This window comes from Centroberyx affinis, unplaced genomic scaffold (genome assembly GCF_046629955.1).
Source record: "Centroberyx affinis isolate AG114_WGS23_722 - 3 ecotype Tasmania unplaced genomic scaffold, CSIRO-AGI_Caff_v1 ptg002154l_1, whole genome shotgun sequence".
NCBI lineage: Eukaryota > Metazoa > Chordata > Actinopteri > Beryciformes > Berycidae > Centroberyx > Centroberyx affinis.
In genome coordinates this window covers 231640-248400 of record NW_027280470.1, presented here as the reverse complement: position 1 = coordinate 248400, position 16761 = coordinate 231640, and the positions used below count along the sequence as shown (strand labels likewise).

At 49.5% G+C, this 16761-nt stretch overlaps 1 protein-coding gene across 1 annotated transcript; it reads right to left on the bottom strand.

The window, feature by feature from the left end:
• Positions 1 to 247: 247 nt before the first annotated feature.
• Positions 248 to 15786, bottom strand: LOC139654826 (insulin receptor substrate 1-B; the record flags this gene model as incomplete). Its single annotated transcript, XM_071532016.1, has 3 exons — positions 14901 to 15786; positions 3876 to 4177; positions 248 to 3461 (listed from the first exon to the last, which is right to left on the bottom strand). Coding segments are annotated over exons 1-3 (3865 nt in total), but the record flags the coding sequence as incomplete, so codon positions are not given.
• Between the last annotated feature and the right edge of the window lie 975 nt (positions 15787 to 16761).

Sequence of the window (16761 nt, the reverse complement as noted above, 5' to 3'; positions counted from 1 at the left end):
GCCAGGTGGGTTTGAATAAATGCAGAGATGGAAAGGGCTGCTCGGCTCCATTGGATTATCTTAAAGGCTATACTTTTCCATTTTAATGATGTGACGGAGTGCATGTAGGGCAGAGAGGGAGCGAGAGAGAGAGACGACAGAGAGACAGAACAGAAGATGGGGGGTTCATAGGAGCTGAGGAGTATTGTAAAAGTATTGTAAAAAAGCTGAGGACAAATGATTACTGAATACAGTAAGACAAATATACCTAAAGGAGAGAGGCAACTCTTACCTGTTCCCTCCTTGCTTCCGTTCTGATGCGTCCGCAGCTCCTCTGATTTGTAGAAGTCGATGCTGGCGTACGTGTTGAGGCTGGAGCTGCTGCTGCTGCTGACTGCGGCGCCCACTCCCCCAACCCCAGAGCCCCCACCCAACACAGAGAAGAGGCGAGAGGGGGTCTGGCTACCTGAGGGCCCCTCCATGCCTGAATGGGGGCTCTCTTTGTTGACCAAGTCCAAGTCTATGTAGTTGAGGCCTTGCTCTGTGGACGAAGCCTGGGCAGCGGGTAGGGACTGCTGCCCAGGGAGGTTGAACTGAGAGGAGGGGTCAGTCACAGCACCGTTCCCCCACAGCATGCCGTCAAAGCCCAGTCGGCGGGCCATGGCTTGGGCATGCTCGGGGAAGAGGGAGGCAGTAGAAGTGGAGGAGGAAGAGGTGGAGGTAAGGATGGAGGGAGACGCCAGGAAAGTTTCTGAGCAGTGTCGCCTGCGTCCCTGCGGGTCGGCCCGGATGACTTTAGCCCCGTGGTCAGGGTTGGGCCCCGGTTTGGCTAGGGGGAAGTCCAGACCCAGAGACAGTCCTGGAACAGGGGGATCTGTCCTGGTGGGGGAAGGGGCTTTGGGCGAGACATTGGATGATGACCTGGGGACGGTGTTGCTATTCAAGCTAAAGGCCATCTCTGTGTAGTCTCCACAGGACGTAGGGGACTCAGCCACTGATGGGACGCTCTCTCTGCTCTCCCTAAGGGCCGCCTCAGCCACCTCGGCGCCCTCTTCACGAGTGCTGGCCATGCTCTCGTCACAGGCTTTGGGGGCATGAGCCAGGGTTGGAGGGGTGGGAGGGGTGTGGAAGGAGGGGAAACCAAGCGGGGTGAGGGAGAGGGGCGATGGGGACGGAGAAGGGCCCAGGTCCATGTTGACATACTCGGAGGCAGCTGGAGGGGTGATGGGGGCAGATGGGCTACGGGAGAGGGGCATGAAGCTCCCTAGGCAGGAGGTTGGCCTGTGTAGGGGTTGCTGGCTGCTAGAGCCATGAGGCAGTGACATGCCATGCCTGAGCCCCCTGCCACGGCCTCCTCCAACCCCAGCCTGGCTGCACTTCTCCCCCTTAAACTCAATGCTCACGTACTCCCCGGGGCTCTTAGGTTCTGGAGGGAGGGGGTTCTCACGGACCCTCGGGAGGGTGTTAGCCTTGGACACGTCCACAAACAGGCTCACTGGTCTATTTCTGGTGTGGCTACCCTGCTTGGACAACCCACCAGAGCCCCGTCTCTGCTGAAGCGCACTCCCGTCTTTGGACTGAGCTCCCCCAGCTGTGGTGCTCACTCCCTGGGCAGCCCGGTCATCGCTTTCCCCCAGGCTCTCGCTGCTGGCTGAGCTGGATGAGTAAGAAGAAGAGGAGAGTGACAGGTGGCGTCCAACCACTGAACTGCCTGCTGCTGGTGGCTCCTGACGCCCTCCCATAGTCCTCCCTCCACCCATTCCCCTATTGCCACCCCCATTGGGCCTTCTGCCTCGGCCGGGCCCCTCTTCAAAGTGTCCCGTGGAGGGGTTATGTTTATAGGACCGGGGCAGGGAGTAGTAAGAGTACACCATCTTGGGGGCTTGCTGTTGAGCATTGGGGTCCAACTGACCGGTTTGCTCAGGAGGCGGAGGGCTGCCGTTTACAGAACGAGCACTGATTGGAGACATGTTCATATAGTCACTGCCTGCCCTGCTATCTGCACTGCCGCTGCCCACCCAAGCCCCTCCAGAGAGACCTCCACGCTGGTCGGGGGAGCAGCTGCTATTTGGGGACATCATCATGTAGCCGTCGGAGGCCGGTGGGGGGCGGATCTGCTGCGGAGGGGACACGCTGTTGTTGGGGGTCATGGCCATGTAATCATCAGTAGGTTTGGACTCTGAGTCGGGGACGGAGACCGCCAGCGAGTGGGAGAGCGAGACTGGCGGCTGAGTGACTCCAGGCAACATGGACATGTAGCCATTATCCACGCCTAAATCTACGCCACCTCCTCCACCCCCGCCCCCTTCACCTTTGAACTCCCCCGCCACGTCCAGGTACCCTCCTCCTCCTCCTCCTGCTGACCCGGCAGCCATGCCAGAGTCTCTCCGTGTGGAGGAGGAAGTGGAGGAAGTGAAGGACTCACGGCTGGTGCTTCGCGACATGATGGCATAGTCGGCTGAGTCTTCCTCTGTTGGTTCCTCACCTCTGCGCTGCCGCGGGGCGAGCCTCTCCAGGGCCATAGGAGGTAGGGAAGCCCGCTTACTCAGCAGCCTGCGCTCAGCTTCACATTCCCGGCTGGAGGAGCGGCGCAGCACTCTCCTGGTCTGGGGCTGGGAGCCACAGGCAGTTGTTCCCTGTGCTGGTAGGGAGCTGGATGGGGAGCTTCCTTCACTACAGCCTCCACCACCACCGCCACCACGTTGGCCCATTAGGATATAGTTGGCTGCCTCCTCACCAAGGGATTGGCTGCCCATGCTGCCTACTGAGCCTCCAGGCAGGCTGGGTGAAGGGAGGAGCGAGTGCTCTCCAGGACTAGAGCCATACTCGTCCGAAGAGCCGTAGTCGCTGGGTGAGCCCGAGACAGATGCGCGATGGGAGGGGACACGACTGTAGGAGCCAGACCCAGGCACAGCACCAGCAGAAGCCGCCACCCCTCCAAACTCAGAGCCGTGCCCAGAGCTGGAGGAGAGGCTCGGGGCCGGGGAGGGGGCCGGGGTGGAGATGGAGCGCATCAGTCCCAGGGGGGTTTTAGCAGCTGGGGTGGAAGCCGAGCGGGCCGACTTTGACCTGAGGATTGGGGTGGTGGAGCAGGAGCCGTTGGTGGAGGGGCTGGAGCCTGGGCCTGGGAGTGGCGTGGTCCCTCCTACTCCTTCATCTCCCTTCCCCCCGTCGCTGGCAGTGCGAGACCTGGGGAAGCTGTGGCGAGGGGTGGGCGAAGCATTGGCACTGTTGCCCCCTCCTCCGTTGTTCACCCCTCCAGGGGGCTCGGTTCGGGGTCGGCGGGTGAAGCCCACTTGGCTGGGGGGCGGGTTGGGGTGGTGGCGGCGTGAGGGAACACTGATGGGGTTGGAGGCAGTGGCGCCTCCTCCTGGGCCGGAGTTGGACTGGGACTTGCTGCGCTGGCGGAACTCTTCACTCAGTGCCTTCATGGCTTCCAGCAGGGTTTCATGCATGTTCTGGGCCACCACCGAATCATCCACCTGGGGAACGACACAAACACCCTCTCAAACAGTAAGCTCAAATCATGGTTGTGGTCAGTGCAAAATACAGTTGTGAAAAAATCAAAAATTCCAAATCATTTGAGAGAATTTGAAGTGAATTTGAATTTAGAATTGAAATTTTAATTCAAAATTCTCATAGGAAACAAAATTTCAATTGAATTTTAATTTCATTCAGGGAAGCTCAAATACTACTTCCTATTTGATTTTCAATTTATGCTCGATCCCTTTTTGGACGTCATTTAACTACAATTGAAAATCCTGAATTGACCACATTACACATTCTTTCACTTTGTTGGTTATAAACTCTCAAGCTTGGTGGAACCCTCCCATTTACTATTCATTACCCAGTCAACATACTTCCACCCTAAAAGGGACCAAAAATTAGAGACTTACCTGCATCCAGAACTCGCCTGGGCCTGTCACGGCAGAGCGGCCCACCTCCACAAAGAAGAAGTTCTCCGAGTGGCCGCAGCGCCGCACATTCATCAGCTGCAGCACCACAGCAGCAGCGTCTGAGTTGAGCTTGACAAAATTGACCGTCTTGTCGGTCAGGCAAAGGCGGTAGATGCCCACCAGGTTCTTGGCCTGGCCCAGGCCCTTGGGCCACACTTTCACCTGCCACACCTCTTTGAAGGCTGGTCCGGGATTGGGCACCCCATAGTCCCCCGCCGCCCCGCTGTCTGTGGGGGTCTTGCCTTGAGGGTGGGGGTGGGTGGGGATAGATGAATACAGGAGAGGTACAGGAGGGAGACAGATGGAGATTGAAGAGTTGTTTAAAAGAATAAAGGGAGAAGGGGGAAACAGGTGGGAAGGAAAAAAATGAAAGATATAATTAGAGTGGGTAGAGAGGAAAATTTATGAAGAACATTGGGCAGTACAACCGTTGCAACTAAGCACTAACATGACCTTCATGCATCTGTGACCAAAGGGAACGGCAGGTGAAAGCACCACTATTTACCTGTTAGAAGAGGGCAAGGTACCTTTATTATGTAAGCTCTGCTGATATTGGGCTTTTCAGAGATTTTTGAACCAGATCTGAGTTCAAGCTGAGCATGCAGCAGCTTGTGAGACCGGCTCACTACACCTGCATGTTCCACCTCGGGGTCTCACTCGTCAGCCACGCTCACACACACACACACACACACACACACACACACACACACACACACACACACACACACACACACACACACACACACACACACACACACACACACACACACACACACACACACACACACACACACACACACACACACACACACACACACACCTACCTGTGTGGAAAAACTAAACTGTTGAGAACCGAAGCACCGCAAAAGAATGATGACTATGAAAGAAAATGGAGAGCCCGTGGTGGAAAAACTAAAGAGTGAAACAACTTGCAAAATGCTTAAAGAGTAAATCTTCCTAAAACCAAAGTGACAACATGCAATCCCAATGTACTTAAATGGGCCAACATTTTTGAACTTATTACACCCATAACTATGGAAACCAAAGAGCCAGAACTCTAATCCTCAAGAGCCATTTTCTGGAGCTGCATGCTCTACTGACATTTAAGGACTGGCTGACTTTGTAAACTAATAGGTGTCTTATGGTAGGAGTATGGGCAGTCCACTCACCTTTTGTATTAGCTATTTATTCTTTATTCAGACAGTAGGAAAAAGTACTGAGGCGAAGAGACAGGAGAGAAAGCTTTGAAAAAGATTTGATTCTAGGCTAGTGGGTGCTTACAAAGGCAGGGGACTTAACTACCCGACAGTCTCTGGGCATTTGTTTGGTGTTTTAATTGATAGTATTGTTAACTGATCTGAACCAGGAAATGTGCCCATTACCCCAGAAAATTACCCTAATACCATCATGGTGTCTAATTCATTGTCAGCAGCTCCTGAAATTGTCTCTGAATATCACCAATTAAAGTCTAAGCGCTCTTATTGAGAGCCACAAGAGACCTCTTCACTGCACAGCCCAACATCATAGGAATACCATGACTTGAATCATGTCTTAGGGTGGATTTTTGCTTTTAAGAACCACCCTAAAATTCCCCCTGGCCATGGCCCCTTTTCTCCCAAGCAGCCTACCATTTTCCTCAGCTTTCACCATACAATTGCTAGGTTGGATAGGTCTGTGCATGACAACTCTCAATTCACACATCAGTCAACTTGATGACAAGACACAAGAGACAAGCCTCTATGACTAAGCTCACCTGGTCCCATCATGGGAACAATGATGTTCTTTGTATAATAACGGTGAACTTGAGCACCTGCTTAATAAACCACTGCATCAGCCATATTGGAATATTGATGGGTCCGATGACTTTTCGACAAGTTACTGAGAGATCCCCAATCAAGGTAATAGGTCAAATTTTCATGAAGCATGTGTAGTTTTCTACTATAAGCAATATTTTCGATCCTATCGGGCTTTGAATCAAATTCTCTTTAATCACAGTGCACACTGACCACTGCATTACAAATATATGATTGTATGCCTGCCTGCGATCCTTCTACTCCTGTGCCTCCGCTGCAAATCCTACAATGACAACCATATGCAGACGAGAAGCCTCAGCACACACAATGGACGCCATACTAGCCGAGCTTCGGTTATGACAAACATTTCCCCAAACCCTTTTCCCAAAACCTTTAGGCTAGTCATAGTTGCAAAAGTGGGAGAAGTCTCGTGTGTCTGTCTGTGTTCTTCTAGATATAGTTCCCCAAACCGGAGGATCATCCGCTGCTTAAAGGAGAACTAGAATAGATGTTCTGTTGAAAGGCATGAAGCCTGTGGCTTAGTGGCTGTGTGTGAGGAGGCACTCCCCCTACATTAGATGACTCATTCAAGGCCACGCATGACTATTTCATGTACTGCTTTGTGTGTGTGCGAGAAGCTGTGCCCAAGAGGTCCCAGTTGCTGACTCGATTTAGATTTACAACAGGAAGAGATGGTTTTGAGATTTTACAGTGGGGACCAAGGGAATGAGGGACTACACGAGATTGCAGAGAGATATCAGAGAGAGAAAGAAAGGAGAGAGAGAGAAGGGCCTGGTGAAAGGAAAAACATAAAGGAAAAGATTATTTTAAGAGTGCTGGTATTGAACAACGGGCCAGATTAGATGCTATATTTATTTTTAAACTTCTTCATCAAGCCACTGCTTCTTACCAGACAAAAACCCCTAAATCATATCTCACAAACTGAGATTGCCACACTGCATCCCTATTCCTTCAAGTGTGTCTTTCCGTTTGAAGAGCCCATTAACTTGTCTTGAAGAGAGCACAAGTGTGTTGTTTGTTTTGAGTACAGTGCATCCTTAAACCTCAGCTATGCCCTCAACAGCACTTACACACAAACACCTTTGATCTCAGGGCCACCAGGGCTGCACACACTTAACAGCAACTCTCAGAAGCACTGAAAACCTTTAAGAGGTTTTCCCGGCATCATAATCCTATCCGAGGACGGAGTGATTTCCACCTATCGAAGCTTTTCCGTGGTTACATAAGGCTAGGCTTGATATTGCACGGAGCGGCATGAATTATAGATTGTCACTGGCTTTCCTCCTCGAGACCTTCATGGCAGTGTGGGGCTGTGAGAGAGCAGCGCATTTTCACTTTAGGTGATCATCCGGTCAGCTTCCACGCACCAAAATACACCAGCATGATGCCACCCGTATGCAACATAATGAACCCTCAGGAAGACACACACACAAAATGGCAATGTAAGAGGCCCTTAGCAGGAGATGAATATGAGGACTGAGCCGGACGTACATGAAAGCAAAACACACCTGGAGGCAATGAAGCGTCTACGGTAAGCTTGAATAAGGGTGATATGTGTGGAACAACCTTGCTTCAACCTTCAATGAGGGAAATGTGCATAACCGGTCAAGGGCTGCATACAGGGCAACTGTATTTATTTCAATGTTACAGTACAGTATTTCCTTTTAGAGCAACCCGAAAACAACTTACACTGCCTTATTCACGCTCCGGTTGTTTACTTCACTTTCATAACCACACATGAACCGACGGTAACTTGCAGTTTTACATGTGGCTGGTGGATGGCGACGGCCCCGGCCAACACTACTGTCTATTCATGCAGTTTTATTTGCTGTGCTCGAACTACCTCCCTCGAGACGAATATTAAGCCTTAGTCTAACCCCATGCCTTTCTCTACTGGGATATTAAATTGGACTTGAGCTATTGACGTTGAGGCGGCGCAGTCTTCCCCCGGCCTTCTTAATGCTGTCACTCTGTAAGGGTGTGTGTGTGTGTGTGTAGAGGGGGGAAGGGAGGGGGGCATAGCGGTGTGATATTTACCCCTGGGGCCCCCAGCTGCCTGCTGGGATACTGACAAGCTCTTCCTTCAGTGACCTACTGATTATTGTTATGTTGTTATTGCACAAAGTAGGTCTTCCATAGGGGGTTTTGGGGTATAGCATGGATGTTACAGGCTGTTACCCTCGCAACGACGCAGGATAGGGGGAATTGTTATTGAAGCCCTGCGCCTACGGGATGGGGGTGCAGTCCTCGTGTGATGATTCTAGTTGGATTAAGACTGAGCTTTAGGATGTAAAGCCACTAATGTTGTTTTAGCGCTGAAACGGCACCAGCCAGGCGTTTCCTACCTTCTTTGCATAGCAATCTTTAAGTTACGGTCAAGCAACAACCACAACGTGATAAATTTCCATGCAAAATATCTGGCATGGTTTTTAGATTTTCTCTGCATCAGCGGGGAAAAGAAATGATCAGAAACTTGAATGATCTGAATTTATAGCAAGTTCCATAATAAAATCCCTCCTCTTAGTTAGCTAATGCAGCCTGTAAATCAGGGAAAGCTACTCTGGCAATGAAACGTCTGGCTCGCACGAGGTTCTGTTTCAAGTTTCTGACCTCATTGCCCTAGCATGCCGCGCTGCTCCATAATACGCCTCTACGCTGCAGAGAACGGCTCGATTTCTGAGGGCTAAAACCCACTTTTTTACCCCCTATCTCAGCTATCTTACCCCCTATACCACCCCCACTGCCATACCAGGTTACCAGGGTGGATAGATGTGAGACAGCTGTGTACTCTTTGTGTGTGTGTGTTTGTGAGAGAGAGAGTAAGCCGCCCAGTGCCAATAAAACAGTTGGTCTAATCTCTGTCTGCCATGTGTACCAGTTTTTGGCTTTTTCTGCTCTCTATCTACTCCCTATCTCTGCATCCATCTCCACCTTCTGTAATCCCCGTTTGGGCCCACAGTGAGAGACACAACACTTCCCCAACACCAGCATCTGCCTGAGGTTAATTCCACATGTGTTTCTTGTTATCCAGAAGTGCGCGCACACACACTTACGCACACACACAAAATGATCAGCGACTTGTCCAAGTTTCACTGTCCCTTGACAAGACACATGAAAGTGGCCGTGAAAGTCAGCTGAAGCTCTGCTCTCTCTTCCAAAAACCAGCTCAGGCGCCCACGCCAAGCTGGCAGTCATCTTGGACTTTGTTGGTCGGCCCGGCCCAGAGGCAGTAAACATACTGACTAAGTCTTAATATCTGGTCTGAATAGAAGGCCTAGTGACTCTGAGAAAAGACTCCCAATGTAATTGTAAATGTGAAGGGTCATTATGGGTTACTATTAAAGTTAGGAGTCATTTTCAGGGCCTTTACTTCCAACATAGTGACGTCCTTGACAGAATAATATAAGGTTTTGAAAAACTTGTAGTGCAATTTTCCCCAAATGAAAAAATTGGAAACCCTTTCTGTGTTCTCCGAGGCCCATCAGGGAACTAGCCTCACCTATCCAAGTCTCTACAGCTCACAGTAAGGCTGATAAATCCCAACTCAGTTGTCATGAACCTCCTGACCCCGCTCTGACAGGGGTTGGCTGATGGTTAATGGGCTAGTATCAATGAACAGCAATCAATACGGCCGGCTATAAAAGGTTACTGTGCATTAAAGTCCCACGGCTCCATCGTGCTCGACATATGGCCGCTCATTGACTAAATGGACAGCGCTGCCCCTGGCTTTGCTCTGCTGTCGATCAAACCCCCGGCACTTTATTGACAGGCTACTTTGGTGGTGAGCCGACCTCGTTGCACAAGAGCTCGCACACAGAGTGGAGCGCTCAAGGCCATTTCAGACATGACCAAGATAATGTACGAGTTGATGTTTTACTGTAACTGTGGTGCGAGGCGCCGGCACACATAAGCGAGCCAGAGCCGGCCACGCCGAGGCCTGGCTGGGTAGCCTGTCATGTTAAATGAAATTGCAGGGTGTTAACGTGCGCGAACTATTTATGCCGAGGAAATGCCCCTGCGGCTGGGACCGAAGGTGGAGCCGGGCCTGATGCAGCTCACTGCTCCACAGCCAGGACTGGGGCACTGAAATAGCACTGGGCTAGTTAGCTCCAGTCCAGAGGGGGAAAACAAGAATGGACAGTAGTAGCGGCTTTAAAAGATTGTTTGTCAAAAATCGTCACTGCTCATGTTAAGTCCCATGTTTTCTTGCGTCCTGTGATGACACCGTCCACCCCTTGTTTTTTTCCCCTCTGACTCTGCTAGCACACAGCCTCGCCCGCGCCGCCAGGGGCTGACCCCGAGACAATAATTACTGGCTAATTAGGGAGATGAGCAGTGCTTAAACAGGGTTTAACGTTTAATAGCCCGGCTCGGCGGGCCACCGGCGAGATCCAGATCTCGCTGGCCAGGGCAGCCAAATGACTCTGCTGGATAAAAATACTACAGAGCCACCGGCAGTCTGAGATGGTAGTCCAGGGGCTGATTCTGCTCCACGATCTGGTCGCTTACATCAGCCCAGAAATGTTGTTGTGGTGAATTTGAATCAGTCAACCCTGTCAGGCATACAAGGACTTTGCCTGCTTCTAGGTAGTGTTTTCATTTTGCTACTGTAATTGCCTCTCTGCCTATGTGTGTGTGTGTGTGTATAACCCTTAGTTAGCACTTCTCCCTCGTTTAAGACCCATCTCATTGCTGGCTCCAAAGTTTGATGCTGGCATATTGTTTTATGAGGGTCAACAGTTCTTGGGGTGGCGCTTGAGCCGCGGGGGTTTGCCTGGCAAACGACGGCGGGCCGCCCCTCCGCCCCTTTCGTCGAGGTTAAGCCTTTACACACTCGACTGACTCCTAATAGTTGAGCAAATAGCTGCCCTCAAGCTCGATACTGTACTCGCTGCCCAAAAGGGCCTAACTGGACTCAGCTGAATAAATAACTCAGATCCTAATATCACCCTGCACGGCAGCTGGCTCGTGTTTGTGTAATTACTGCTGGCTTGAGGGGAGGCTGCGTGATATTGGACAGTTCCTGGGCCGCTTTAGGTGAGTTTCCCAGGCCTGAAGCTCAGTACGGACACTGAGACTCGATTTAAAGCTGCGCTATGGCGGCACGGACAACCACGGCACTGCTTGTTATGCTTACTGTATCTGTGTGTGTGTGTGTCGCAACATGCTGCTCACTATACTGCCAGCTCAGCACCCTCTTGCTGTGTCAACTCAAACCAATTATTTCAAACTTCAACCCAAAACCTTGATTCCACTTCAAGCTGAGGCACGGCGCAAAGAATTTCGCCCCCATCGCCACCGACCGGGGCTTGAAACAGGCGGTGTGAGCAGCTACACAGGTATCAAATTGAGGGAGTGGTCCGCTGGAAACTATGTGTAACTGTGCAGCATCTCTGCCCCCCGGACTTCGCCCGGTCCCCCGTCTGCAGGGTGTGAATTCTTCCGTCTCCCCAAGTGTGCAAGTGGGGGAGCTTCACGTTACCCCGCTGGCTTTCATTTCGCTCCAAGCGGGACTCTCATTTACGGCTGCACAATAAACCGTGTGCGATCATACATTGCAGTTTTAGTTTCCACATTTAATAATCGTAGTCGTATAATTTGGAAATAGTGACACATTTAATTTTACGCACATGTTGAAAGTCAGCTAAACGCTTAAAATGTTATTTCATTTAATTCAGACGTCCCACTTTAAAATAGTCAAGATGTGTTTATAGGATTCCTAAAGTGCAGTAAAATAAGTTTGTTCCCCAAATCATGGAGACTAATAATCTTGATTAGAGCAAAATAATCAGGATTATCACTTAAGCCACTTTGTGGAAAATGTGGAAAATGTCTTGTCATACAGACAGACTCAATTCACTGTGCTGACTCTTGATTCTTAAGTCTTACAGGTTGGGGGAAATGTTTTATGCCTCTATATGCTTTATGCTTCTATACGTTTTTATGTGTTCTTTTATGGGATGTGCTTGATATTCCTTCTTTCGTCTTATTGTTTGTTTTATTGTCTGTCATGAGCACACAGAAGCAAATTCCTAGTTGGTATGGCAATAAAGTATTGAATCTTGACCTACAGACTTCTGGCAGTGCTGGGATACTGACAGTGTGTGTGTGTGTGTGTGTGTGTGTGTGTGTGTGTGTCTGTGTGTGTGTGTGTGTGTGTGTGTGTTTGAGGGGAGGTGGCTCAATCAACATAGATGCCTAAGACTTGAAATTGTGTATGAGTTGCACATACCACAAGAAGGTTATTACAGGCTGGAATTTTGGCAGTACTTTGTGTGTGTGTGTGTGTGTGTGTGTGTGTGTGTGTGCATTTAAGTTTATTTCACACACGCAGACAGTGATTTGAAGCAGCAAGTGCCCATGGTCCCACAACTGTCCTCAGAAAACCCCCAAAAAAGAAAAATTTACATATAGATGATATTTGTGTGTGTGTGTGTGTGTGTGTGTGTGTGTGTGTGTGTGTGTGTGTGTGTGTGTGTTTCCGCACATCTTGAGTTTGTTTGAGTCGAGCTAAGAGCTGACTGAAAGTACGGGGTAGCTGCAGCACATACCACAAGAAAATGCACGCCAGCATGTGAGTTAACATTGCCAGCCGCAGCCCTTTGTCATTGTCAGGCAGGATGATTTACACTGGAAACCCAACACTGAACCAACAAAGGAGGACGACCAGCAGCCTTCAGCGCTGCACAGTAACATTCCCATTCAATAACATTACAAACCAAACCTGTAATTTCCAAGACAATCGATGGCAGAGACACCAGAGAGGGACGTCACGGCGCTCTGGGCAGACGGACGGCGGACACGGCGGGTTGTTGGGGTTACCTTGGAAGGAAGGCTGGTTTACTGCTGACAGCTGGAGACCCTCGCTCCCTCTCACCTCCCGGGCCGCAGACCATAATGGTCTCCAGCAGGATCTCTATACGGCTCTCATCTGAGCTTTAGACACAGATGCTGCTTATGGTGTATAATCATGTCACAATTTTACTTTCCACAGGTTATAATCACACAATATAGGCATCAGGTCCATATCGAAGCATTTAACTTCACTTAGAGCGCCTTCTGCGGTTGTAAATAATAAAAAATATTCATACAAGCTGCCAAAAGTGCAGTGAAATAATTTTGTTCCTCAAGTCATGAAAAGTAACAACTGCAATTAACAACTGTGCAGCGGTACTACAGGCATGTGGCTGTCCTGGTGGCTCAGGCTGCTGAGGTACATTTCATTTTTCCCGACATTCCTGCCTCATCATGTTTCTCTCGGTCTTATCTGCTTCGTTATTTATCTCATTATAATTAGTCCATTTTATTGCTTTGTCCTGTCCTGGTGGGGGATCCCCCTTGGTTTCTTCCATTTTTTTCCCCTAAAAAAGGTTTTCTTGGGAGTTTTTCCCCCCGTCTTCACTGAGGGTCTGAGGTTGTTATAGGCTTGGCTATTTAGCTTAAGTAGGCCTGTTATGTCTTTTCAACATGCTATCTTTTGTCTTGTGCCATTGTGTTTTGTTTGCACACTGTATTGCATCATTTTTCTTTGTGACTGATTGCTGATTAGATCTAGGTAGGCTTGTCTTTGTAAAGTCCTTTGAGAAAGACTTTTATGATGAAGTGCTATAGAAATAAACCTCTTAACTTTTCTCACAACTCTATAGGCTTTAATCCTGCAGGTTCATGCTGCTGCAACATCACTTTCCTGTCAGTCTAGCCTTCACAAAAACTAATCAAATACTTTGGGAGAGTGGAATGTACACACACACACACACACACACACACACACACAGGGCAAGTTGTGTTACACCGTTGACACCAATTCCCCCGACACACCTACTGCCAGCCTGCAACTTTTTGCCTTGTTAAACAGCCTTATCTGTATCCGCTCTAATAAAAAAAAGGTTGTCTCTGTTGTCATAAAAGAAAATGGGGACATTAAATACCAGGATCAGTGCACACACACGCCCCTCTGGTACTCTACTTGAGTGCAGCCCGGCCGCTAATCAGCTCCTTTATGTAACAGAGCGGCAGGTCATGTGTAAGAAGCACCTTGAACTCATATCTTGGTTTGCCTAGATTGCGTCATGCAGCCCTTGTCGCCTGTCTGGTCTCTCCTGGAGGGCAGGGAACGCTGAACAGGTGATTTGGAGTTGCTGTGCTCACCACTATTGGCTCTGACAGCTGTGTTTGCACAGCGGCTGATAGACACCATTTGAGAAACCTACATGGGGTGATTTTGAGGTTGAGGCAAGCTGCACAGTGAGCAAGCATTAGGCAAATTCACTGCAGCAGAGGCTCGACGGGACAGGATAAGCTGCTTACTCTTAAGTAGTCAAATTAGGTAATAAATATTATGAATCATGACTGGGCACAGGAATATCCAAAAGTGCCCCTTTGACTGCTCTTTCGGGCATTTTCTTCTCTTTGGGATCAATGCCTGTGTGAATATTGCCATGTCAGCAGAAAATCAGAGCAGTCAAAGTAAACAGAGGGCAGGGTGTGTTTGAGCAAAAAGCCCCAAAAGTTGACTTGGGAAAAGAGAGGGAGAAGAAGTTTGCACACTGATCCCAGTGGAGGAGGCTGCAGGACAAGTAGGCGTGGGCCCGCAGCGAGAAACCTTGTTTTCGTTCTCTGAGAAAAAAAAAAAAAAAAAAAAAAACACCAGTCCCGGGACATCTGGGAGTAAATATCTGCCCTGACACAAGTATGATAACGGGTGGTGGCGAGGATAAGGGCCACGGGGCGACTTAAAGGCGCATGTCACAGGCCATTTGTAAACATTTTGAGCACTATAACATGCACTGTTAAATAGCAGCATTTCTTTTAAATTCCTTCACAGCATGTAGCCTAAATAGTGTTGCATGGCATAAAACATATCAGTGCATGGAGACTAAATAGTGAGTCAGACATCCAGGTATGTAAACTTGGCCTCCTCGTGGCAAACTACAATGGCATTTCAATTTTCCCAGCATATTATTCAAAACACTGGAATGAGACAAGTCCCGATCTGCAGTGCGCTTTTGCTGCAAAGCCGCTCTGCAATGCCACGTTTCGCTTCCTTTGCAGGCTCATACCGTACGGAGTGTGAGAGTGTGTGTGCATGTGTGTGAGTGCGTGCGTGTGTGTGTGTGTGTGTGTGTGTGCAGCCTGCTTTAGTTTTGCTTACTTTTGCACTGCAGGTCCACCATGGCCTGGAACCACTCGTCCTGGTCCGCCTCGTTCTCCGCGGCGATGGCGAAACTCTCCGCCCGGGTGTACAGCACGATCATGTGCTTGTTCTTGGAGTCGGCCCGCTTGTTGATGTTGAAGCAGGTCTCCAGCGCCAGGGCTTTCTTCGGGACGGGAGCCTTGCCGCGGAATTTCTTCTCGCTCTCGTAGTACTCCAGGCGGGCCGGGCCGCGCTCCGAGGCCGTCCGGAGCACGAAGTACCGCCGGTGCATGGACTTCTGCTTTCGGAGGTAGCCGCTCTTCCGCACGTCCTCGCAGCTGTGCTGTTCCCCCGGTTGGCTTTCCATGGCGATAACTGTCTACCTTGTTTATCCACAACGACAAATGCAAACGAACGCGGTGTTCTTCTTCTTCTTCTTCTTTCTTGTTTTTTCTTTACAAATGCACCATGCAGCGGGGTATTTCTGCAAGTTTAGCGAGGTAATTCAAACATCCCCCGGCTCCGCTCCCCTCTCTCTCTCCCACATCAACGCAGGCATGTGAGGGGAGAGAGAGGTCGGCTTGGGTTGCTGCGAGCCCCGGAGATTACACCAGGCTGCTGACGGCTGTAGCTATCGTTAGTTTTCCTCCTTTACGGCTGTTCTTCACGGACGGACCTCCAGCACCACGAGTTTTCCAGGCGCACACCGACGAGCACATGCGGCGCAGTCGGTGCGGAGCTCCCCTACTCCCCACTACTACTACTACTACTACTGTGTTTCCAAAGGCTGGCTGAGCGGTTTAATCCCCTTTACTCCACATCACAGTACAGTGAGAGCTCAGCTTGCTGCAAACTGCTGCCTGTCCCCCCACCCCTGCTCCTCTCTTTTTGCTGTAGCGTGGAGTGGAGCGGCTACCGTGGAGCGGGACTGTCACTCACCGCTGGTACTAGTACACTAGAACACGATGCGTTCAGGGACCCTTCCTAAACTCAGAATTCAGAGCACCAAAGTCGCAAACTAAAGACGTATGCATTCCACCGCTTTTAGTTGGGACTAGAAACAAAACGGGCCCTGTAGCAAACTGGGTTGTTTTTTTTTGTTTTGTTTTTTTAGGTGGTTGTTTAATTTTAGGAATCAAGCAGCGCAGTTACTTTCTGCTGCATCGGCAGAATAAATGAGGAGAAAATGTGCGCCAGGCACGTATTTGGTGTTTTACGTGAATAGCATAATGTTTTTGTATTTGTTCCGCTACATAGAATGCCAAGCAGTATCATATTATAATGATTTCAACATATAATGATAGTCTCGGCTACTCGGGTGTTAAAGAAAATTGTGACTTTCCCAGGCTTATTTACCACTTTGTTGGGTCCTTTAACTATCACCTCTATATTTCCGACAACACGTGAAGGCAGCACCACTTCCAGTGCGGACCGGAGTCAGATTTCGTTGTCGGGTTGGCGCTTCCATGAGCCCATCCCGTAGCAATCATCGTACAATCCTCTGCTGTCCGGCCGCGGGAATATAGATGATCACACTTGGAACTGAAATTTGACTTCTTAATGCGGATTCCACCGTGACTTTGTTCATAATATTAAACGAATTTAAAAAGGAACACTGTGTCCCCTTATGAATAAAGAACTGTAGTAACGCTGTAGTAGGCTGAACTTCAGAGGGATGCTATACAAACATCACAACAAAACTGAAAAGCATGCTGTAGGACAAAAATATACTACAGAAAATCCAATAGTGTAGGAGATCAAATCAAAATAAAGTACGATATAGGTCACTAAACTCACCACGGACACACTAAGGATCCTATATGAATATTATAGTCATTGTTGTGATTATTCGTTAGGGTCGTGCTGACATCGATTAGGG